General features: G+C 40.0%; 1 protein-coding gene across 6 annotated transcripts; it reads left to right on the top strand.

Moving 5' to 3' along the window:
* The first annotated feature begins 7270 nt into the window (after positions 1 to 7270).
* On the top strand, positions 7271 to 23849 carry Cnot8 (CCR4-NOT transcription complex subunit 8). 6 transcript variants are annotated; one of them, XM_027938646.2, is made up of 8 exons: positions 7271 to 7429; positions 8066 to 8188; positions 12506 to 12623; positions 14296 to 14489; positions 16979 to 17140; positions 18164 to 18308; positions 19594 to 19704; positions 23363 to 23849. In XM_027938646.2, exons 3-8 carry the CDS (start codon positions 12507 to 12509, stop codon positions 23510 to 23512), a joined length of 879 nt encoding a protein of 292 aa, XP_027794447.1. In that variant the 5' UTR covers positions 7271 to 7429; positions 8066 to 8188; position 12506; the 3' UTR covers positions 23513 to 23849. The 6 variants fall into 6 exon arrangements, with proteins under 6 accessions (XP_027794447.1, XP_027794446.1, XP_027794445.1 ...); XM_027938645.2 differs by having other exon boundaries at positions 12496 to 12623; XM_027938642.2 differs by having other exon boundaries at positions 7272 to 7429; positions 12440 to 12623.
* Positions 23850 to 25413: the final 1564 nt, after the last annotated feature.

Here is a 25413-nt window from a genome sequence, read left to right as displayed (position 1 = left end):
CCTTTATGTATTTCCATGGCACTAATAACTTTGGTATATAGTAGATCCTCAGTAAATAGCTGATGGCTGGACAAGAATTACAGGGAAGACTCTCTTTCCAGTGAGAGTATCTCTAGAGCTGTCTTTGGAAGGCTGCTCAGCTTTTCTTGTCTCATGGGATGTGAGACACCCCCTCCTGGATGATCTTCTTGAATGGAAGTGCTCCTGGAGATAGGAGCCTGTCTGAGCTCAGAGCACTGTCACCAATCAGCTATTGTGACCTCCACCTCACTGAGTCTCAATCTTTCGTCTGTAAAGTGAACGAAGCGGATCAGTGGATCTCTTAGGCCTCTCCTGATTATCATGTCTGAAGATCTGGAATTGAGATTTATAATCATGTTTATCAATTTCTCTGGAATACGTTCCTTATGGCCCTTTCTACCAACACACATCAGGTTAGCAACTTCAGAGAAACTCTGAAGCCTTTGGGGTCCCTTTGCTACTAGGACATTATAGAATGTTACCGAAATTTTGAGACAAGATTCTTAAATGCTGTTCATAAAAAAAATCACAGAAGTTTTTGTGATTGGGCTGTAATATTGAAGACTATGGGTGTTGTATGCACACAGAGCAGAGAGAGAGTTTTAGAACTAGAGAATTCCAAAAGACAGATTTTACTCTTACCTGTAATAATGTACTCTCTTGCCTTCTTTCCATTGGCCTATATTTCCAACCGCCTAGCTCTGTAAAGACAAAGATCATCTTTCTTTGCAAAGTACCAAGTGTTCAGTTAGCAGTCTCAAAGATTTTCCTAAGGGAGGCTGGGGATATGGCTCAAGCGGTAGCGCGCTCGCCTGGCATGTGTGCAGCCCAGGGTTCGATACTCAGCACCATATACAAAATAAAGATATTGTGTCCGCCAAAAAATAAATATTAAAACTCTCTCTCTTTAAAAAAAATTAAAAAAAAAGATTTTCCTAAGAACAATTTTTATAATCAAAAGGATGTAATGACAACTAATTCTCAGTTTTCTAGTAAAATTTCCTAAGTTGTCACCTTATATTTCCATAGGCAACATACTTTCTATGCCTGGAGAAACTAGCTGTCTTTTTCTTCTTATCATGTTTAGTAGAATTAAACAAAACAACAACAACAACAAAAAAAAACAAGCTATCTTTATTCTATGTCCATGAAGTCAAGGTAACTTGAAAAACATAAAGCAGGATCAGGTCATTCCACTTAGAAAAAAATCTTCCAGGGTTTCCACTGCACTTGGAATACAGTCTTTTCGAAGACTGTGCTCTGCAGCCTGGGGTCCAGCCTCTCTGCCTCTGGTCCACCCCATGCAGCTGCCAGGGCCTCTTATCACTACTTCTAACCTGAAAAACTTGTTTTTTATCCTCTGGCACAATTTACTGCTCTCAAGTCCTTATCTGTTTCTCTATGATTGGGTCCTTCCTGTCTTCATCCCTGCCTATAAGTCACCTCTTCAGTGAGGCCTTCTTTGACCTGCATGGAAGTGATTTCCCCTAATCCAGTTATTCTCAGTCACATAATCTCATTAGTTTCCTTCAAGAAAACTACCACAATTTCTCATTATCTTTCATTTCTTACTTGAATGTTTGTTTTGTCAGTCCCTCCCATCAAATGGTCACTGCGAGGAGGCTAAGAACCATGTCTGTTTTATTCACCAATGTGTATCCTCTAGTGTTACCATAGAGCCCTTGTCACAGCAAATGGGCCATAAATAAAAATGACTGGATGAACATTTAATCCCCCAGACTGACCTGGGAATCAGAAACTCAAATCCCCATCTTATCTCTGGAAGCTGGGTGACCTTGAATAAGTTATTTTATTCCTTTCTGTGAAATTAGGGGATCTGTTGGTTGGAATATTTATATTTTTTTAATTTTTAAAATTAATTACAAATTAATTTAAATTAATTAAAAATTAAATTGTAGTTGGACACATGCCTTTATTTTATTCATTTATTTTTATATGATGCTGAGGATCAAACCCAGTGCCTCACACATGCTAGGCAAGTGCTCTATCACTGAGCCACAACCCCAGCCCCTGGTTAGAACATTTTTATGAACTCTCTCAGCATTAGAAATTTAAAGGTCTATGATTACTTACTTTTATTTTTATTTATTTATGTTTGGGGTACTGGAGATTGAACCCAGGGGTACTCTGCAACTGAACTACATGTCCTTTTTGTTTCTTATTTTGAGCCAGGGTCTCATTACGTTGCCCAGGCTGGCATCCAATTTGTGATCCTCCTGCCTCAGCCTCCTGAATCACTGGATAAAATAGATTTAATATATATTTCCAGATTTAAAAAAGATGAACTGGGGGCTGGGGGTTTGGCTCAGTGGTAAAGTGCATCTATAGCATGCAGGAGGTCCTGGGTTCATTCCTACAAACAACCCGAAAACCAAACAACAACGGATTAGAAAAACTCTTCAAAGGCATGAAATCATTAGAGATCAGAAAGTGGTTTTGATTGTAATCAAAATAATGCTCAAATGCTTAATTATGAAACATAACATTTGCTCTATTTTTAGGGGAATTTTGATGGTCTGTGGATAATTTCCAAGAGCCAGAAGAGTTTTTCTTTTTTTATATTATGTAGGAAAAACAGGAACACACACTTTCAAAAGCAGGAACTACAAAAAAAAAAAAAAAAAGCCACTGGGTACTTCCACAGTTCTACTGTAAGACAAATATAAAATCTATTGAGGGGCTGGGGTTATAGCTCAGTGGTAGAGTCCTTGCCTAGCATACTTGATGCACTGGGCTCAATTCTCAGCATCACATTAAAAAAATAAAATAAAATCTATTGAAAGACAGCTTTATAAAAAGTGACAGATTTGTCTATGCCAGGGGAGGAGAGGAGAGGAGGGGGCAAGAATTAAAAAAAAAAAAAAAAAGGAGCTGGGTGCTGTGGCACACAACTGTAATTCCAGTGGCCCAGGAGGCTGAGGAAGAAGGATTGCAAGTTCAAAGCCAGCCTCAGCAACAGCTAGGCACTAGGCACTAAGCAACTCAGTGAGACCCTATTTCTAAATAAAATACAAAATAGGGCTGGGGATGTGGCTCAGTGGCCGAGTGCCCCTGAGTTCAATACCTGGTACCAAAAAAAAAAAAAAAAAAAATGGAGTTAATCAACAGGTTTTTGAAATGTGGGCACAGAGTATGACTTCTTTTTGTTATTAACCTGAAATCATTTACCTTCTGCCCCATTTTCAAAATATTTCAAACTCAAATAAATGTTTTAAATATTTATTTTCCTGTACTTATACACACAAACATATGTAATTTCCTATATTTATATTTATCTTCCTATATATTGTACTTTTGAGAAGTGCATCACGGGCTGGGGTTATAGCTCAGTGGTAGAGCGCTTTCCTAGCATATGAGGCACTGGGTTTGATTCTTAGCATCTCATATAAATAAATAAATAAAATGAAATAAAGGCCCATCAATAACTAAACATATATATATTTAAAAAAAGAAATTCATCCTGCTAGGTTTATTTAGAATTGGGAATAATAAGAAGGCTTGGCTGACCAAGAATGTCACCTGACTGGTTATTTAAAAAAATTTTTTTAGATGTCAATTAACCTTTTTTTTCTTTTTAAATATTTTTTTTAGATGCATGGATCTTTATTTTTATTCATTTATTTATATGTGGTGCTGAGAATCAAACCCAGTGCCTCACACATGCTAGGCAAGTGCTCTACCACTGAGCCATAGCCTCAGCCCCTCAATTAACCTTTAATTTATGCCTCACGCATGCTAGGCAAGCACTTTACCACTGAGCTACAACCCCAGCTCATGACTGGTTTTTAAGAAGACCCATTTAAAAAAAAAAATTATTTTAGTTGTAGAGAGACACAATACCTTTTATTTATTTATTTTACCAGGAATAAACTCAGGGGCACTCGACCACTGAGCCACATCCCCAGCCCTATTTTGTATTTTATTTAGAGACAGAGTCTCACTGAGTTTGGCTCAGTGGTAAAGTGCACGTATAGCATGTTTAGTTCCTCACTGTTGCCAAGGCTGGCTTTGAACTTGCGATCCTTCTGTCTCAGGCTCCAAAGCTGCTGGGATTACAGATGTGTGCCACTGAGTCCAGAAATTTCTTTTTTTCTTTTCTTTTTTTAAAGAGAGAGAGAGAGAGAGAGAGAGAGAGAGAATTTTTTTTTTTAATATTTATTTTTAGTTATCGGCGGACACAACATCTTTGTTTGTATGTGGTGCTGAGGATTGAACCTGGGACGCACACATGCCAGGCAAGCGCGCTACCGCTTGAGCCACATCCCCAGGCCTGAATCCAGCAATTTCACTTTAAAAAAAAAATTTTTTTTTTTAGTTGTCACTTGATCTTTACTTTATTTATTTACATGTGGTACTCAGAATTGAACCCAGGTCCTCATACATGCTAGGCAAGAGCTCTACCACTGAGCTACAACCCCAGCCCAATTTCATTTTTATTTATGGCTCAATATGTATACTACAATTTCTTTATCTATCTGTTGATGGACACCTAGGCTGGTTCCATATTGTGAATTATGCCGTTATGAATGTGGTATGCATGTATGACTTTAATTCTTCAGAAAAATACAGAGAGGTATTATAGCTGAGTCATATGGTGGTTCCATGCCTAGTCTTTTGAGGAACTTCCATACTTATTTCCATAGTGGTTGTACTAATTTACAATCCTTCCAACAGCGTAAAAGTGCTCCCTTTAAAAAAAAATTATTTTTTAGTTATATGTGGACATAATACCTTTATTTTATTTTTTTTTATGTGGTGCTGAGGATCTAACCCAGTGTCTCATGCCTGCTACGTAAGCTCTCTGTGAGCCACAACCCTAGCCCAAAAGTGTTCCTTTTTTTCCACAACCTCTCCAGCATTTATTATTGTCATACCTTACTATGTAGTTTGTAGTTCAAAAACAATACTTTTTTTTCCCCCCACGTATGAAGTTACTTAATTCATTTCCAACTACTCTCTCAGTGGTTTGGGGCCTTTCTTCCATTAAGAATCACTGATTTCCACAAATGTTCTTTTTTTTTTGGATAATTTAAAAAATTTATTTATTTTTATTAGCTATTCAGCCACAAATGTTCTAATTTTGCCATAGCATGAGTATAGTATAAAAACCATTGTCTATAATGTAATACTACAATGCCTCCTGAAATATAATCCATCTAGGTTTGGTTTATATTTTTCTCCTATAATGAAAAAGGAACACCCAGTTCTAGGAGAGGGGTGGTGGAGGGGATGGAGATGGTGTTTCCTGTTTTGACTGTTTGAGTGCATATCAGGCCTAGGACTGCCCCTCCTGATAGGGCTACTCTTTACCGAATCTAATTACAAGTGGGTGAAAAGGACATTAGAAACCCATAGAACTGACAGTGGGCAGTTGTCTTATTTGCCTTCTCCATCCTAACATGCCTCAACAGAATGACTGTGCCTTGCAGCTGAGCTAATGAACATTGTTTGTTTCAGAGAACAAACTGAGACAGGCCAGATACCATTATTTATTTTTCTTCCTTTGTGCAGGGTGTCTCCTCCATTTATTAATCTTCACCACAACTTTGGGAGAGAGTCATTCTTGTCCCTATTTTATAGTTAAGGGGACATGACACTCATTTGGAGGGAAGGAGTTGAGTTCAGAAATTGCATGTGACACCTGGAGTGGTGGCAGATGACTGTAATCCCAATATCTTCGGAGGCTGAGCAGAAGGATCCCAAGTTCAAAGCCAGCCTCAGCAATTTAGCAAGGGCCCCCAGCAACTTAGGGAGCCTGTCTCAAAATAAAAAATAGCAAGGGGCTGAGGATGTGGCTCAGTGGTTAAAATACCCCTGGGTTCAATCTCCGGCAAAAGACAAAACAAAAAACAAACAAAAATTAAGAAAGAACGAAAAGCAAGAACATGTGATCTTGTGATGCTTGTGACGCTCTTTATCCAGGAGGCTGGATTTCCCCAGAGAATAGCTTTTGGGAAGCCATTTGCTGCTTAAGGCCAAGCTAGCATCCACCATGGGCAAAAGAATTAGGATTTTGGAGAATCAAACCAGGGAGAACTGTGCAACGTGCAGGAGTGAGCGGGAGGCAGGCACTAGGGGTACAGTTGCTGCATGCACACCAACGTCCCTTTTGAGGCACCTGGGACTAAGACTAGACGTGTGTGTGTGTGTGTGTGTGTGTGTGTGTGTGTGTGGCCCCGCCCCCTCTCTCGGACAGGGGCGGGGTCTTGCAAGAGCGACTGTGAGGGCGGTCGGCAGTAGACAGCTGCGTGCGCCGAGTCGGTGCTTTGTCTTCTTTTCCACCAAGCTCCACGCAGTGGTGCGACCCAGCCTGGCCAAACGCTCCCAAGGGCAGGGCTGGCAAAAAGACCTTTCTCCAGCCAGGACTGAAAAAGGGTCGAGGGTGAGACCTCCTAGGTCCGCTTGGGCCCCTCAGCTCTAGCGACCAAGCTCAGTGCGTCTGCTCAGCGTCGCGCCCACTTCGGGGCGCCTCGGAAACCCGGGCGATGCCTGCTCCCGAAGGCGTAGTTGTCTTTGTGCTCCGGCGGGCCGGGGCGAGCCGGTTGCTATGGGAACCCTCCTCGCAGGAGGTGGGCCTTGGCAGTCGCCCAGACTCGGTTTGGGAGTGCCGCCCCACCCCCAACCGTTTGCCAGAAAGAATCCGTGAGGTAGAGGTTTTGTGAGGGGCCTGGGGGCTGCGTTAATACAGAGGGCGCGACCGGGCTACACCCGCAAACTTCCCTAAGTCCCCTCCTGCCAAGGATTTTAAAGGTACTTTAAAGCAGGGAGGAGGGGGCGTTGTAACCTGGGGGATGTAGTCAGAGGGGACACACCCGTCACTAGGCCTTAGGTCTCCCTAGGCCACGCCCACTCGTGGGGACTAGTTGTAGGCCACTCCTCTTCCTTGGGCGCGCGGAGGGACAAGCTAAATAGAGTAGGAATCGAAGATCCTGGGCCGCTAATCGCGCGGACTAAAGCCGGCCGTCCTCCGCATACGTCTTCCACCCCACCTTTTTCACGGCGCGCGGCTGTTCCAGCGCCTGCGCAGTTCTACCCGCTAGTTCACGAGCTGAAAGAACATGCACGGAATCACTGGGGCGCGCAAAAAGGGAGGAGCCGGCGTGATCCCTAGCGCGCGCGCTCCTGGAGTGACGCAAGAGAGCAGGCGAGTCGGGAGGATCGGGCGGATAGAGTGACACAACCAGGTTGTTGGTTGGGCGGTACGTAAGGCCGCTCTGGGAACGAGTGCGCCTATCTCACTGGCCCGCTCGGTTCTAGGAACAGATCCGGGGCAGAGGGAGGAGAGCGCAGGGTTAGGGCTTGCTGCTGCTGGGGCTGCCGCTACTGCTGCTGGGGTTTGCCGCCCGCCCGCCCGCCAGCCCGCGCTTAGCGGGCACTGACAGTCAGGGTAAGTCGGAACCCCTTACTGGGCGGATGACCGTAAAGATGAAGTAGTGTGGGAGGTCAGGGGCCTTGTGGGTGGGAGGAGAGTGGGGGCGTGTGTGTGGGGCAAGGTTCCTAAGAAGGGGCAAAAGCCCGTCGAATAGTAGTAGTAATAGCCAGCACAACAGTAGTGTTCTAGTGATATATGTCAGAACTTTGCGGAGTACCCTTATATCCTTCATTCTACGTAGCCACTAATGCAGTCTTCATAGCTGCGTGCTGCTTTCAGACCCATTGTACAAGATGGGAAAACTGAGGTGTAAGAGGTTAAGTAGTTTATTCCGGGCCACACCTTTAGTACATGGTCAGGCTTTGAATTTGGGCTTGTCTGGCCCTAAGGCCTGTAATGTTTAAATCTTTGCCTTACCAAGGGAGACAAAAAGGAATGAGGTGCTAGAATCTCGGTGGGCAGGGCGGGGTGAGTGGGAGAGTATGGTTCGAAGTGGAAGGGTGACCCTGAACTGGAAGAGAATGACGGCGGGAGTAGGGGAGCTGACCCGAGTTTGGAACTTTGCGGGCCTCCCCCTTCTAACTCGCTGCCCCTCCTCTTTAGTTCTTGCGGCCTCACTTTTCTTTGCTGTTCTTTGACTTTGTGAATCAGAGCCATTTTGGAGGAGCCAGTGCACAGATTTGGAGCCCTCGGCCGTTTTAAGAACTGAACTGCGGTTTTCAGGGCTGTGTCTTCGGACACTGTTTTCTTCGGAGATGCATTGAGGAGACGGAGGTCAGCGGCGGCCCTTGGTGCCGCTTTTTGTACCGTGCGTCTACCACTTCCTTTTTCATCTGTCTACTCACGGCAAAGCCTTTGTTCATGCTCTCTGGGGAGGTTCAATCTAGCGAAGTGATGTTTATTTTTTTTCCTTGCACATAGGCTAAAACCCAGAAAAAAACAAAGAGAGTATAAATGTCCTTTTCCCAAGCAAGCCTCGTACTCTGGACTGCTTGCAGGGGAAACTGGTCGCTGGCTTTATCATTAGTTGCTCTTCAAAGGTTTCCTGGATGAGCAAGAAACTCGTGTTTAGGAGTTTACATTACAGTTCATCAGGAGCGACCTGAACAGATGACTGTGCGGGTCAGCACAAGGCAGGGATCTTGGTGATTGATTTTGTGTGTGCATGTTTGTATCTGTTTATGAACATATATATATATATATTTTTTTAAGTTTCATACGTAGCTCACGTGGGAGTCAGGTTTTGATGTCAGCTTGTAAAGTAAACATTGCTTAGTGATCAAAATCATTTTCTTTAAAAATTCCTTAGGAAAGTGCAAAGTTTGTAATTACCATTTTATTTCTGAGTACATCCAGCGCTGTCAGATTTTTTCTTCTGTTTTGAAACTTCTTACTGTTTCTTTGGTTGTAACCCAGAAAAGTATTTAGGTTATCTTTAAGGGGTTGTGCTCTGCAAATATTTGAAAGGCATGGAGTCATTCTGCCTGTGAAATGCTGGCATTGAGACGCTTAAAAGAAGGAAGATAACCCCCCCAAAACAGCATGTTTGTGGTTCCTATCTCAGACTCATTTTGGAGCAGTTGTTCACTGAGTGGAAAGTGGCAGGCCAGTTGCTGGTATTCAGTTGCTCTTTCTCTCACCTTTTTACATTACATTACATTCAGTAATTTGACTTGCTAAGTTAAATGTCCATTGAGTGACTTGTCTTGTTTTTTAGTGGTACATTAGGGACTTGCAAGCTATCATTTATTTCCCCACAGATTTTCTAGCTAAAGATTTGATGCAAGAGTGTCTTATAGATTCGATTTGGGGGGAGGGTATTGGGGATTTCCCAGGGGCATTTTACCATTGAGCTACATCCCCAGTCCTTATTTTTTATTTTGAGATAGGGTCTCCTGTCTCCCTAGGTTGCTAAGTTGCTGAGGCTGGTCTCAAATTTGTGATCCTTTTGATCCTCTTGTTTTCTTTTTGCCAGTGTTCTCTTGTGTAGTCCCCATTTGTCAGATATGTATAACAATGGCATTTTTTTTTAGAGTGGTTAGCATAGCATTTTAATAACAAATTGGTAAAATGAAGGCCAAATTTTTTTCTTTTTCTGTTTTTTAAAATTTTTTGGCCTCTTTCTCTTTTGTTGCTTTTGCTTTTTGCTTGGGTGGAAACATCTCTCAAAAACTCCAGACTGGAAAAAAAACAAAAACAAAAACTAAACAAACCCTATACTGATACTCACTTCCCCTAAATAAGTTGTCTTTGAAATGACACCAGAAAGGAAGTATACTTTTCAGTGAGGGAAATAGGAAGTGGTACTGATTGAACATTAAATGGAGATGGAAAATGGTTTTAACTCCTTTTGCAGGGGAAAATCATAAGCATGGTTAGAAATCTAAAATTCTGAGCATGTTCTTAATTATGGTCAGATAGTGGAATTCCTCCACATTCAGTTTAACTTCTTTCTTTTTGTCTTTATCAGTTAATTTATTAGCTTTTTTTTTTTTTTTTTTAGAGAGAGAGAGAGAGAATTTTATTTTATTTATTTATTTATTTATTTTGGCGGACACAACATTTGTTTGTATGTGGTGCTGAGGATCGAACCCGGGCCACACACATGCCAGGCGAGCGCGCTACTGCTTGAGCCACATCCCCAGCCCCAATTTATTAGCTTTTAATAAAACAAAAACAAGAATAAATGGATTCTCATCTAAGAAGTTTCTCTCTATATTTGTTGGGGAGATATCATATAGTCTACTTACATTTAATAAGTGTAATTTTGGAAAAACGTGTATAAGTGTAGGACACCTTGAATAAATGTTCTTAAAGGATGGTTGACAAAGCAGTAGATTGGTTTCTTGATGTTTGACAGTGCCATTTTGTTTTGTTCCAGATTCTCATAGTTCCATCTGTCAATCTTATAGAAGAGAGCAAAGATTTTTCTTGCTCTGTCCTTTGGAAACCATTCACATTCATTTTGCTGTTTCTAGGAAATTGCCCTGAATATATACACTTTATATTGTGTTCTTGGATTCATGTGATGGGCTTGCCTTAAAGGCTGGGGCTCAGGCTCAGGCTCAGCGGTAGCACACTTGACTGGCATGTGTGAGGCAATGGGTTTGATTTTCAGCACTCATATAAATAAATAAATAAATAAATGAATAAAATAAAGGTCTATCAACAACTAATAAAATATATGTATTAAAAAAAAGCAAAGGCCCTTAGAATAAGCTTCTTACTTGGTCTTTTTTTTTTTTTTCTTCCTTAAGATGAGACCTTGAATGTTGCTCAGAATGTTGTTATAGGACTGGGGCCTTCTGGGATACTGAGGCAGCAAGAAGGCCTTCTTTCGAATCCTGGTTCTTGTGATCAAGTCAGAAAGATTTCAGACGGGTCAGAGTAACAGGCATAAATTTATTGTAGGGATAGAAAAAGAGAATGGGTATACTCTCAAGGGAGAGAGTGCTTCCTTTCAGACAACAGCTTTCCACATTTATTGAGATCTCAGAGAAGTTTCCAGAGAGTCCTGCCTAGGACTCTCTTTTGACTGACAGCGAAATGACATCATACTTTTAAGTTTCTACTGCCATGACCACTGTAGGTCACTTTGACCCATGCTGACCAGTTCTAATCGGAACCTGTTCTTACAGATTTTATGGTTAGGGAGTATTATCCTTATTTTCCTGAATTCTGGAGTCTTGTCTGTGAAAGGGTCACAAAAGTCCCTCCTCCATCTTCAAAGTAATTTGAGTTCTTCTTATTGACATTATTTTGGGCCTTCATTTCTCCTGCAGATAACAGGTAGTTTGCTGAGGAATGTGATATATTCTGTCCAGTTTAGCCAGATGGGTCTATGGATAAATTGCTTTTTGGAAAAGAAAGCACATAGGGGTCATTTTACAGAATTATTCCTTTAACCCCATGTTCCTGCTATTCATGTCTGTATGTTTCCTGTCTGTTAATCTCAAACTAGTGATCCTCTGGCCTCAGCCTTCTGAGTAGCTGGGGTTACAGGTGTGGTCCACTGTACCTGGCCATAGTATGCTTTTTGAGTTTTTTTGTGGTGCTGGGATTGATCCAGGACCTTGAACATGTTAAACATGAGCTCTATCACTGAACCCTCTCATGTGGCATTTATTGTAATAATAGCATTACCCTGAGGCTACATGATATTTAATTTTGTCTTTAGAATGTTCCTCTTCCCTAGTTTCATCCTGGAGGCATACCATAATTTATGTATACCTGCCATCCTCTCTTCTTACTGTTGAATTGCTATTTAGTTTTTTTTAACAATATTATGTATTTAAAACTAGACATTAGTAACTTAAATTTTGATTTTCATTGTGGTTTTTTAAGGTTTCAAATTGATTTTTACTGTTTACAGCCTACCTTTCATAATGTAGTTGCATAAATATAAAGATTTCATTGTCTCCAGTCGTATTTGAGTTGGATTGTGGGGAAAAATAATTTCCTTTTTTGGAGAATGAAAGGAGGAGTCCCGTGTCCTTCTTATTCATCAGGAGTGTAAAGACAGGAGTGTGGACACTTGAGTGAGAGAGTTTAGGTCTCCCTTTGTTATTTTAGGCTTTCAGAGATTATAAGTACATTTAAAGGCTAAAGTGATTCCTTAAGAAATATTTCCACGATTTGCTCTTTGTGCAAAGTGATGTCAAAGTCATGGAAAAGGGCATATTTGTGGACCAAGGGAATAGTTTATCTTTAGTAGTCTGCAGAGTGCTGAAAAACTGGTTTAAGGTAGTGTTTTCAATTTTGTGCTAAAGGACAATTTGGGCATATGTCCTTTAATAACTTTAGTTTCTTCAGGTTAAAGAAATTTTGTGTGTACCTGTGTTCATGTTTGTCTGTCTTGACAAAGGCAAGCTTTCCTGTCATATAAAATGGAAAATAAATATGCTTATTTTATCCTTTTAGCTTAAACTAATGAAGTTATGGCAAAATGTTGTTTTGGTGTTTTTGTTTTTGTTGACATACTACTGTACTAACTTACTTGATTTCAAAATATGTTTTTAAATCTAGATCAGATCAAACATTGGATTACTTTCTCACATAGTTAGCTAAAAGTGACTTCTCAGGTTTCTTCAGGATGCCTGCAGCACTTGTGGAGAATAGCCAGGTTATCTGCGAAGTCTGGGCCAACAATTTAGAAGAAGAGATGAGGAAGATCCGAGAAATTGTGCTCAGTTACAGTTACATTGCAATGGTAAGGAGCACTATTCTATTTGATTCACTTTCTTGTGTGGACTCAAGAATGTTTAACGTGAGATTTTGAGAAGAAATTATTATATTTCTGTAAAGCCTTGGTAAGTTAAACTTCATAGAGTTTAGTATTGTTTTTATGAAACATGAGAGTGACCAGTGGGTCTCTGAGGAAGGTGTACTCTGTAATATAACTGTTTGAAAAGTTAAAGCAGAAGTTGTATCAGCCCATAGGGTGCATCTGTTCCAGTGATATGGTGAATTTGACTATAGTGTCTTTGAAGGTTTGTTTCTAGAATTTAAAAATCATGAGCCCTCACTTAAATTCCAGATTTCTGGCATCTCTGGAAAAAAAAAAAAGAAGATTTGGAAATAGATGGTACACATTCCTGCCTAACTAACATCCAGTGGCTGGAGAGGACAGGGTATCTTGGCAATTCCTCTTGTAGAGAGGCATGTGCTCTCTATTTTACTCCAGGGCCCCTGGTGTGTTGCTGTTTCTTTCTTTCTTTTTTTTTTGGTACTAAGGTTTGAACTCGGGCACTCGACCACTGAGCCATATCCCCAGCCCTATTTTGTATTTTATTTAGAGACAGGGTCTCACTGAGTTGCTTAGAGCTTTGCTTTTGCTGAGGCTGGCTTTGAACTTGGGGATCCTCCTGCTTCGGTCTCCCAAGCTGCTGGGACTACAGGTGTGCGCCACCGCACTTGGCCGAGTCCTTACTGTTTTCATAGCTAGCTTGGTTTATTCTTTTATGTAAGTTACCTGGAGTTTGTGACTCCTGTTTTAAAGGTAATATGGTTAAGTCTTTAGCCTAGTATTCAGAACTCTGTGATTTCTGTTCATTCTTTTTATTCAAGATAAATGTGGTGTTATTATTTTTTTCTGAGAGGCTATGTCACTTCCCTGTATTTTTATTTTAATTCATGTGTTAACTATCAATCTAGAATTTTTTTTTTTAAAAGAATGTTCTTAATTAACTCTCTGTAGTTATCCAACAACTACTTCTACTTACATCCTGCCTTGGTTGGTTGGTTATCTATCTATCTATCTATTTATTTATTTATTTATTTTGTACTACTGGGAATTGAACCCAGGGGTGCTCTACAAGTGAGCTATATCTCTAGCCCTTTTGTTTTTTATTTTGAGATAGAGTGTCACTAAGTTGCTAAGGCTGACCTTGATTTGTAATCCTTATGCCTCAGCCTCTGGAGTAACTGGGATTCAGGCATGGACTACTGCATCCAGCTACTTAGGATTTTTATGTTTTTTATTTTTTATTTATTTATTTTTTAAAAAAGGGGGGTGGGGGGGAGAGAGAGAGAGAGAGAATTTTTTTTTAATATTTATTTTTTAGTTTTTCGGCAGACACAACATCTTTGTTTGTATGTGGTGCTGAGGATCGGACCTGGGCCACACGCATGCCAGGCGAGCGCGCTACCGCTTGAGCCACATCCCCAGCCCAGGATTTTTAAATAGTTGTGCAAAGCTTTATGATTCTAGTGCTTCTTCAGTAGATATAAAAAGATCACTATTTTAAAATAGATTTTTTTGTGCTCAAGTGTGGGGTTTATCTCATAACTTTTATATATTGAAGCAAAATTTTACTGATGTAAATTTGTATTTCTGAATTATCAATTTGTGAAACCTAATGAGAGACTTTTTCCTTTTTTAGGACACAGAATTTCCCGGTGTTGTGGTCCGACCAATTGGTGAATTTCGTAGTTCCATAGATTACCAGTATCAGCTTCTGCGGTGCAATGTTGACCTTTTAAAAATTATCCAGCTGGGCCTTACATTCACAAATGAGAAGGGAGAATATCCTTCTGGAATTAATACTTGGCAGTTCAATTTCAAATTCAATCTTACGTAAGTTTCTGAGACACTTCTCAGTGTTACTCATTGATCTGCTATATCAGTGCAAACTGTGATTTCTACTGATTTTAAGTTTTGTTTCTACTGAACCCAGCTAGATGTTGAACAGAATATAGTGAAACAGAGAATGGAATAGGGAATCTTAGAAACCCACTTAAAGAATTCTTAAAACTTAACATGAAAGACAACTTTGGGTTGAGAGTGTAGATCAGTGGTAGAGACTTTCCTAGCATGCACCCTAGATGTAATCTCCAGCACCAAAAAAAAAAAAGACAACTCAATTAAAAATTGGTGCTGGTCATTGTGGAGCTTGCCAAGCTACTGAGGAGGCTGAGACATAAGGATCACAAATTAGCAGTACCCTAGCAACTTAGTGAAACCCTGTCTCAAAATAAAAAATGAAAAGGGCTGGGGATGTGGCTCAGTAGCTAAGCACCCCTGGGTTCAGTCCCAGTATCAAAAAAAAAAAAAAAGGAAATGGCAAATGATCTGAATAGGGGTTTTGCCAGAGAAGATACAGAAATGGCCAGCTGGTGAGAAGATGCTCAATAATTAGTCAAATCAAAACCACACTACTGGGCCTGGGGTTGTGGCTCAGTGGTAGAGTGTTCACCTAGCATGCATGAGACACTGGGTTCGATCCTCAGAACCACATAAATGTAAAATAAATATATTGAGTCCACCTAAAACTAAAATATAAATATTAAAAAACCTCCCACTACTTCACATCTACTGGAGTGGCTATAGTCAAAAAAGATATAATGACTTAGAATAATATTTAATAATTAACAGAATTTAGCATAATGTAATTGAGTGTTGGTGAAGGTGTGGATATATTGAAATCCTCATACATTGCTATTGGGAAAGGTAGAATTCTTGGAACTATATTGGATAATAGTTTGACAGTTTCTCAAAAAGTTAAAGAGTTGCCATATGACCCAGCAGTTCCACTGCTGGGGTTATGCACAAGAGAAGTGAAAGCTTTACTTATTTAAAAACTGTACATAAGTTCATAGCACATTATTCAGAAGAGCCCCAAAAAGGAAATGATCCAAATGTCTATGATTTGGGGAATGGATAAATAAAATGTGGTTTGTCCATGTGAAATAATGTTATTTTATTTTATTTTTTGTGGGTTACTGAGGATTGAACTCACTCAACCACTGAGCCACATCCCCAGTCCTATTTTGTGTTTTATTAGAGACGGTCTCACTGAGTTGCTTAGCGCCTCGCTCTTGCTGAGGCTGGCTTTGAACTCATGATCCTTATGAAAAGGAGTGAAGTTATGATTCATGCTGCACATAGAGGAACCTTGAAGCATTGTCTGTTTTTTAAGAATAATTTTTTGACTGTTATTCATGTGTTTTGGAAATCTCTTTGAGGTTCAGATAATTTTAGGAGGTGATTGAATCTTTCAGATCATAGTGGTTTTTTTTTTTTTTTTGTTTAAATATTTTTTAGTTATCAATGGATATTTTATTAATTAATTAATTTATTTGCGGTACTGAGGATTGAACCCAGGGCCTCACACTTGCCAGGCAAGTATTCTCCCACTGAGCCATAACCCTAGCCCTGTAATGGTTTTCTTTATGATTATTTCATGCAATTATATCTGGAAACAAAATTGTGAAATCTAGGTGTTGGGGTTGTGGCTCAGCGGTAGAGCGCTTGCCTAGCATCTGCAAGGCCCCTTAGCACCACATAAAAATAAGTAAATAAAATAAGGGTATTATGTCCAACTACAACTAAAAAATAAATATGTAAAAAAAAAATTTGTGAAATCTAGTGGAAAAGGAGTTATTTAGCTTAATATATTTTCCTATTTTTGTATTTTGTGGTATTATAAATATTACTCTATTTAAATTGATGAGAATATCTTTACAGTGAAATATTATGCCAGAGTTAAAAAGGATGTTATTGAGTATTGATTTCAAAAGGTAATCTATGGTACACAGATATAGGGATGCAGTTATATTTGTGTAGGTAGAGAAAATAGTATTATAAAAATAAATAGTTATTTCTGTAGGGTAGCATTATATAAACATTAATAATATAATTATCTCTCTCTCTCTCTCTCTCTCTCTCTCTATATATATATATATATATATATTTTTTACACACAGGAAATTTGTATCTTTTGTAATTAGGACATTTAGCTGGGGCAAAAATCTCATTTTTCCATCTATCACAGAAATAAGGTTTTTTGCTTTGTATGCTTGCTGAAATACTGGAAGAAATTAATGAAATGAAAGATTTTTTTTTTTTTTTTTTTTTGGTGGTGCTGGGGGATTGAACCTAGGGCCTTGTTCATGTGAGGCAAGCACTCTATCAATTGAGCTATATCTCCAGCTATATCTCTATTTTTAAATTATGAAAAGTATTTCAAGAATATGTGTACTATAAATACAAATTGATGGTACTATAGTTGCCTTCTACTTGTTTTGTGATCCACCAGCTAATTAAGAGAACACTTTGTTTTTCAGAGAGGACATGTACTCTCAGGATTCCATAGACCTCCTTGCTAACTCAGGACTACAGTTTCAGAAGCATGAAGAGGAAGGGATTGACACGCTGCACTTTGCGGAGCTGCTTATGACATCAGGAGTGGTTCTCTGTGACAATGTCAAATGGCTTTCATTTCACAGGTCAGTTCTGGAGAATGAGTATCTCTCTCTTCTTACCCTTTAGCAAGAATTGAATTATTAGTTATTTTTGGAGTCCTGTTGGCTCTGTTCTATTCATCAGCAGCAGTTAGAAGTTGAAAATTGTAACTGGGCACAGTGGTGCGTTCCTGTAATCCTAGCTACTCTGGAGGCTGAGGCGGGAGGATTGAAAGTTCAAGGCTAATCCGAGCAACTTAGACCCTGCCTCAACAATAAAAAATAAAAATGGCTGGAGATGTAGTTCAGTGATTGAACCCCTGGCTTCAAACCTTAGTACTGAAGAAAAAAAAAAACAAAACAAAAAACCAAAACTCAAATGGTACTTACTTACAAGCTTCAGTTTTTCAGAAAACACTTTGAACATGTTGGTGATTATATTGGTTTATGTTACATAGTATTGGACCCATCATTTGGCCATCAGTGGCTGTGTTTCCAAGTGGAAAGATGGAGGTTGGAAAGGATTACACACTTGGTTGTCTTTGTACTTACTCTGGAGTTTCCCAGTTATTCAAAATGCAGATTCCTGTTAGTCTTTTCAGTACTTTTGGATTTTTTTTTTTGGTACTGGGGATTGAATCCAGAGGCCCTCAACCACTGAGCCACATCCCCAGCCCTTTTTTTAATTTAGAGAGTGGGTCTCCCTAAGTTGCTTAGGACCTCGCTAAGTTGCTGAGGCTGACTTTGAACTTGTGATCCTCCTGCTTCAGCCTCCCAAGCCATTGGGATTACAGGCATGCATCACGGCACCTGGCACTTAAATTTTTGATGAATCAAACCCACATTTATAAATCCTTGGGTTCTCTTGTATTTCTTGCATGATAGCCTGTTATATGTTACTTAGTAGAAAGTTCACATTATAGTAGAGTATACTATTTGGAAGAGTGAAAGCTCCTAACATGAAGTAGCATTATAAAGTTTAAGAAATAAAGTGGTTGAACATTGGGATCTGGTAACTGCTGCTTTTTTTTTTTTTAATTAATTTCCTTGCTTTATTCTCTCTTATAGTGGCTATGATTTTGGCTACATGGTAAAGTTGCTTACAGATTCTCGTTTGCCAGAAGAAGAACATGAATTCTTTCATATTTTGAATCTTTTCTTTCCATCTATTTATGATGTGAAATACCTGATGAAGAGTTGCAAAAATCTTAAGGTACAGAATATTTTTCTTAATATTAGCAAACAGAAAAGCAGACTTGTCATTTTGCTTTATCCCTGTGTGTTCTGCATGCATTCTTTTTTTTTTTTTGGTATTGGGGATTGAACTCAGGGGCACTTGGCCACTGAACCACATCCCCAGCCCTATTTTGTATTTTATTTAGAGACAGGGGCTCACTGAGTTGCTTAGCGCCTCAGCCTCCTGAGCTGCTGGGATTACAGGCATGCGCTACCAAGCCTGGCCCCTGCATCATTCTTGAGTTTCTGCTGGGTGCCAGCATTCTGCTAGATAGGGTGTCAAATAGGACTGATTTTTTTTTTTTTAATTAGTTGTTCAAAACATTACATAGCTCTTGACATATCATATTTCATACATTTGAATCAAGTGGGTTATGAACTCCCATTTTTCCCCCATATACAGATTACAGAATCACATCGGTTACACATCCACGTTTTTACATACTAGTGTCTGTTATATTCTGCTGTCTTTGCTATCCTCTACTATCCCCCCTTCCCTCCCCTCCCCTCCCCTCCCATCTTCTCTCTCTACCCCTACTGTACTTCATTTCTCTCCCTTTTTTTTTTCCCCCCTTTCCCTTCAGCTCCTCTTATAGGACTGATTGATGTAGGATTTATTATTATTATTTTTTTAGTTGTTGATAGACCTTTATTTTGTTTATTTATATGTGGTGCTGAGAATTGAACCCAGTGCCTCACACATGCCAGGCAAGTGGGCTACCACTGAGCCCCAGTCCCAACTCTGATACAGGATTTTGTTTGGCAGTTGTCCATGCGGGATGACCTGGGCATGAAGGGAGTTCTCTGTTTCTCTCATTCTAAGGCAGTGTTCTTCACCTGAGGCCCACAAAACCAGGGAAATATCTGGTAACATGAGGTGTATGTTCAGTGTGTTAGGGATGGGCTCTATGTTGTGTCAGATTCTCAGAGGGGTTCTTAACCATAAAAGTTCAAGAAGTCACTACCCTAATGAATTGTTGGCATAAGAGATTTGCTATCTAGAACTGGATTGGTGTTTATCATTTATTTAACCCATTTCTATATTAAAAATGTAGAAAAGAAAGGAGTCAGAAACAGAATGTAACACAATGTATCAGTTGGAGTGAAGTAGAGTTAAACACCAAAAAGAGGATTGGGAGGCATATTAAGTAAATGGCCTCACTTCTTGCCACCACAATAAAATGAACTCACAAGTGGACTTAGTTGAATCCAGTAGGGTAGTGTTGGGTCTATAATATTGTCTGTTCTCTGGACATCTCCAGGGAGGTCTTCAGGAAGTTGCTGATCAGTTGGATTTGCAGAGAATTGGAAGGCAGCACCAGGCAGGCTCAGACTCACTACTGACGGGAATGGCATTCTTCAGGATGAAAGAGGTAAACTCCATTGACTATGAGGACCTCTCTGAAGGGTTTTGCTATTTAGAAATGGACTGGCAACTAACTTGCTGAAGGATAAGGAGGTTGGTGATCTTTGTGGGCTGAGTTTGTCAAACCTTTATAGTTTCTGCTGGAAGTTAGTGGCCACTCTGAGAGCAGTTGTTTTTGTTTATTATGGTACATAATCAAATGTAGTTTGAGAGGCAGAAGCATTCTGAAGTGAACCACTTCAGAATACTCAAGTATTCTTGAGCATACTCAAGTCCAGAGTATATTTGGTGTTCCTAGCTGCTCTAATTCTTTAAGTTATTTATTTTTCTTATTTTAGGAACACAAACACATTTGTTAGGCCACTCATTTATGTATTGCTGAATTCTGTTAATTGTTAAATACATGGAGTTTACTCTAATTCATTAATGAACACTGAATATTTCCTTTGATTTCTTACTTAATTCTAAGTTTTAAAATGTATTTGAAGAGATAGAAGAGTGAAAAACTGCTTTGAAAAATTAAAATGATTTTATTGACACCTTTGAGAAGTGAATTAGATTAATTGATATGTTTTCTTGTGTTATTCCTAGTCACAAACCACACTGTTAGCCATGTTCTGGGAAATTGTGTTAGTCCACATTCCATCACTGTGATAAAATACCTAAATTGGGCTCTGTGTTGTGTCTGATTCTCAGAGGGGTTCTTAACCATAAAAGTTCAAGAAGTCACTACCCTAATGAATTGTTGGCATAAGAGGTTTGTTGTCTAGAACTGGATTGGCATTTATCATTTATTTAACCAATTTCTATATTAAAAATGTAGAAAAGAAAGGAGCCAGAGATATTCAACTTAAGGTGGAGAAGTCAGTTTTGGCTCACAGTTTCAGAAATCAGTTTTGGCTCACAGATGTTATTGGCTTTGTAGTCTTGGGGCTGTGGTGAGTCACAAAATCATGTCTGAGAGTGGGTGGTGGAGGAGGCCTGTTTACCTCATGGTGGCTGGGAAGTAGGGAGAAGGAGGCGCTGGAGTCCCAGTACCCCTTCAAGGGCGCCCCCTCAGTGATCTAACTTACTTCCACTAGACCTTACCTCCTAAAGGTGCACCACCTCCCAGTAATGCCACATACTGGAGGCCGTCAACACATGGCCTTTGGGGGACATTGGAGATCTTATCTGTAACATTCTGCCTTTGACCACCAAAGGCTCATGTCCATCTCACAGTGCAAAATACATTGAGTCCATCTCCAAGAATTTTCAGATTGTTATTGTTACAGCATTCCTCCAGTGTTCAAACTCTCCTGAGACTTAAAGCAAACAGCTTTTAGCTCCAGTAAAAAAAAATAAACAAACAAAAAAACCCCTAATTTTCAATTACATATTTCCAAGATAAAATGGCGTAGGGTAAACATTCCCATTCCAGAAGGGAGAAACAGGGCCTAGGAAAGGAAGGATTGAGCCAAAGCAAGACTGAAAACAAGCAGGGCTAACATTAAATCCTGTAGTTTTGTCCAGCATCCTGTGTACACGGTGGCATGATGTGAATTCCAAAGGACTTGGACAGCTCTGCCTTCATGGCTACAGACCATGTGGCCACTTTTGGGCTGGTTCTGCTTGTGTTGTGCTTCCTTTGCCCAGACATTTTGTGGCTTCCTTGAGCAGATGTTTTTTGTTTTGGGCATCTAACTTCCTGGGGTCTCCAGTGCAGCTTTGGCTTTACTGTCATGAATTTATGTCATGTATCACAGCTTTATGTGTCACCCTGTCAGGGGCTGCTTACAGGCATTTGACCCTGACATATACTGCTTGGTTCCCTGGCTTTCCTATGAAATCTTGGTGGAAGCCTTTGGGACCCCATAATTCTTGGCATTCTGCACGCAAAGTCAGCATCATATGGACTGCCACGGTTTGTGGCTGCCTGAGCTATTCCTGGGTCCATTTGAATCCTAGCTGCAACAGCCTTAGTGCCTTGATAGCTGAACAAAGAAAACAAGAAAAACAATTCTATACATACCTCTGTGAGCAGGGAACCCAAGGATAGTGGTGGTGGGGTTTTTTCCTAAATCTTTGAGCCTGCCTTAGGTGGGGTCTTGATGATCCCTGAGGTGTCCTCAAGGCATCTTTCCTGTTGTCCTTGAATAAAGTACTTTGCTTCCTTTTAATGATTTTCATGGCACTAATTTCTTTGCTCCAACTTTAAATAGACTTCTTTTCTGATCAAATTGCATGTTTTCCAGATCTTTCTGCTCTGATTTTTGCTCCCAGTTTCGCTATAAATCTGGCTAAAAGAAGCTAGCAGTTTCCATGCTGTTGCCTGAATGCTCTGCTTTTTTGCAATTTCCTCTGCCACATAAACTTGTCTTTCATTTTTAAACTCAGCCTCCTACAAAGTTTCAGGGCATGAACAAAATGTAGACTTCTTAGCCAGAAATGTAACAAAAATGGACTTGAATCCATTTCCCAAGAGTCCTATTTCTCTGAAACCTCATTAGCACAGCCTTTACTGTCTGCATTCCTATCAGCATTTTGATTTGGGCTCCTACCAGAATTACCCATTAATCTCCACTCTAGCAATTCAGGCTTTCTCTCGCCCCCTTTTCCACACTTTTCCAACTTCTTCCTGCAAACCAGTTCTAAAGACTTCTGAGCCATATTGTGAGGAACAGTCACCAGTTTTCTGTTAGCTTTTGATTGCTGTGACAAAATACCCAAGACAATCAAAAGGATGAAAAGTTTATTTTGGCTTATATTTTCAGAGGTTTGAGTTTATTGTTGGTTGAATATTGTTTTTGGACCAATGGCAGACCAGCATGACTGGGAATGTGTGGAAGAGATTTGTTCACTTCATGGCTGCTAGGAAGTAGAGAGAAGGGAAGGGGCAGGGTTCCAATAAATAGCCCCTTAAGGGCATACCCCTAATGACCTCCTTCCTCACACCAGGCCCCACCTCCTAAATGTTCTGCCACCTTCCAGTAGTACCACAGGCTTGTGACCAAGCTTCATTATGGCCTTTGGGGAAAACATTTAAGATCCAAACCATAACAGAAGTGTTTTGGGTCGGTGGTTCTCAACTGGGAATGATTTTGCTTATCCCAGTAATGTCTGGGGACATTTTGGGTCACCATAACTTGGTGGGGGAGGATGGTGTGTTGCTGGGCAGGAACATTGCTAAACATCCTGATACACTGCCAAATAAAGAATTATCTTGCCCTGTAGTGACATTGTTGAAATATCCTGCTCTAAGTGCTCAATGTCCATAACTCATGCCTTGTAACATTTCTGTTATCCCATTTTATACATAAGAACCATGGCTTAAAAATTCTTGAAATGACATTGCCAGAGTCACAAGGTGAGTCAGTCTGAGTCCAGAGCCCAAATTCTTAACTGCTGACTCGCCTGTGAAAGAGAAGGGGCAGGGGTACTAAACAGTACAGGGATCCTGCGGTAAGCAAATTCCTGGGAGGTCTGAGTTTGCTTAGGAGACAGTCTATGTTTAGAGAAAGAATGAAAAGACTATGTACAGGAAAGGTGTGGAGCCCTTTAAAATTAGTTTCTAGTTTGCTAGATTTTCAGGGTTTTTAGAGAGCTGAGAGGGGTGATGTGGCAGTGTTTAGACTGGTGTGACTCCTGGACTGATTTTCACTGCAGTTCTCTGTCCTACTCTGCAGTTATTTTTTGAGGACAGTATTGATGATGCCAAGTACTGTGGCCGGCTCTATGGCCTAGGCACGGGAGTGGCCCAGAAACAGAATGAGGATGTGGACTCTGCCCAGGAGAAGATGAGCATCCTGGCGATTATCAACAACATGCAGCAGTGATGGTGGCAGGCTCTGCTGGGTGGGCCCGATCCCAGAGTGGTGCTTCCTGTGCTGACTGTGTACTCATCTTCCCCAAGAGAGAACACTTTTGAGCAAACTGTACCTGCCATCTGCATCGAGCAGAAAGACTTGTTTTACTGAAGACAGAAGATGTCTTTATTTTAGATCCAGAAGAGGGGAATTTGCTCTGAATTTGTAAACAAGTCTTCCCTGTTCCTCATCCCCACGCCTCTCCTCTCCTATTGCCTCTTACCACCAGCATCCAGGGCTCATTTGACACCTTTTAAAATATCCAGGACAGGTCTGAAACAAACTAGTAAAATGTATATAACTCTTACCTGTTGTCATTCTTTTTATTTTAAATTTGTTGCTGATCTCTAATGAAAGATTCTTGCTATGGTTCTCAGCTGAGCTGAGCGCTTCCAGGGAAAATGGTACAAAATGGTGTTCTTGGGAAATGGGTTATACATTTTGAGGTTTTTCCCTTTCCTTTTTTGACCCTTCTTGAGGACATTTACTTTCCTCATACTTTGGTAGTCCTTGATGTACTGTTATATGGAAATGAATTGCCCACTGCTGAAATTTGAAGACAATTTTACATCATCTTGTCTACCCTTCATTCATGATCAACTCCAGGATGGATATTAAGTTGACCACTAAAGTACCTTGAAGTCTGCTCCACTGTGCCATTGAGATTTGGTATCACTCAGGCATCATCTGAGGTCATTTTAAGTTTTCATATAATGAATTCGATCCTGAAGGAAATGAGTAAGTTCAGATTTTAGGGTCTTATGCATATTGTATTTTTAATAATGTGCTTTCAGATGGTTGTCTGTATTCTCCCACCTCTTCTCCATTTTCCCTGTTTAACTTTCAGCAAACTCCAGGAATTAGATGGATTAATGAGTACCAGGAACGAGACTCTTTTAAGAAAGTTACAGTAACTTATAAACAGGGCAGTAAAGGAACTTGGTTTAGAAAGATCTCTTGGAGTAATATCCCACAAATGGGGATAGAAAGCTCAGGACTTTTTTTTTTTTTTTTTTAAACTAATCATTTAAAAAGTACACTGTGATTTTTCAAATGACTACAGAATGGAGTTTTGAAAAACCAAAAACCTCTTTGGAATGGTGGAAATAAAAACCAGTAATTCGCTGAAGTGGATGAATAATCTTGCATTTTAAAAGCTTATGGAAAACTCAATTTGAAATGATTAAAAAATGTCAAGTATTATAAGCTGGTATTTAAGATGCTTGTAAATATAATTTATGTTTTTAATTTTGTAAAATAAAGATTTTTTTAACCACTGGCATGAAGGTTTGGTCTTTGGAAGATGGAATGACGCGGAAGGGTCTTGCCTTTATTATGTTACATTCAAAACATTTCATCTGGTAGGAACTTACTAAGGAGCACCAGTGGACAGAATTGTCTGCTTCTTACGCTGCTGTCAAGCCTTGCTACGAAATCAATTTTATTTTCTGGGGCCACTCATCATCTTTGGTGGATTAGCTTGTTGTTAATTAATGGAATTCTTTAGGATGTACGAATGTGAGGTATGCTAGACTTGGCTCAGGGTATTGTTTCTGTCTTTCTATTCTACTGCATAAAAATGTGGAATTATAAATCCAAAACAGAGCTAATATTTAAAAATTTGTATCCAGTCTGGGTTTTGTTGTTGCCCAGGCCAACCTTGAACACCTGGGCTCAAGCTGTCCTACTGCCTTAGCCTCCTGTACAGCTGGGACTACAGGCTTGTACCACTGTGCCCAGCAGATCTAATTTTGGCTGGGAGGGAGGTCGTGTATAAGAGGATATTTATTACTGTAAAATTTGGAAAGCTGCACTCAGCAGTCAAGGAACCCTGGCACTAATGAGTCTCTTACAGGTGTCCTTCCAAATTT

The sequence above is a fragment of the Marmota flaviventris genome, chromosome 5, assembly GCF_047511675.1.
Source record: "Marmota flaviventris isolate mMarFla1 chromosome 5, mMarFla1.hap1, whole genome shotgun sequence".
Classification (NCBI taxonomy): Eukaryota; Metazoa; Chordata; class Mammalia; order Rodentia; family Sciuridae; genus Marmota; species Marmota flaviventris.
This window is presented reverse-complemented; position numbering and strand designations above follow the sequence as displayed.

Bases quoted from the DNA above. Each gene is read 5' to 3' on its own strand.
- Cnot8 (XM_027938644.2), top strand. From the start codon at position 12,507: ATGCCTGCAGCACTTGTGGAGAATAGCCAGGTTATCTGCGAAGTCTGG. The intron at 12,624-14,295 runs GTAAGGAGCACT...TTCCTTTTTTAG, and splicing joins GTTACAGTTACATTGCAATG to GACACAGAATTTCCCGGTGT. The intron at 17,141-18,163 runs GTCAGTTCTGGA...TCTCTCTTATAG, and splicing joins AAATGGCTTTCATTTCACAG to TGGCTATGATTTTGGCTACA.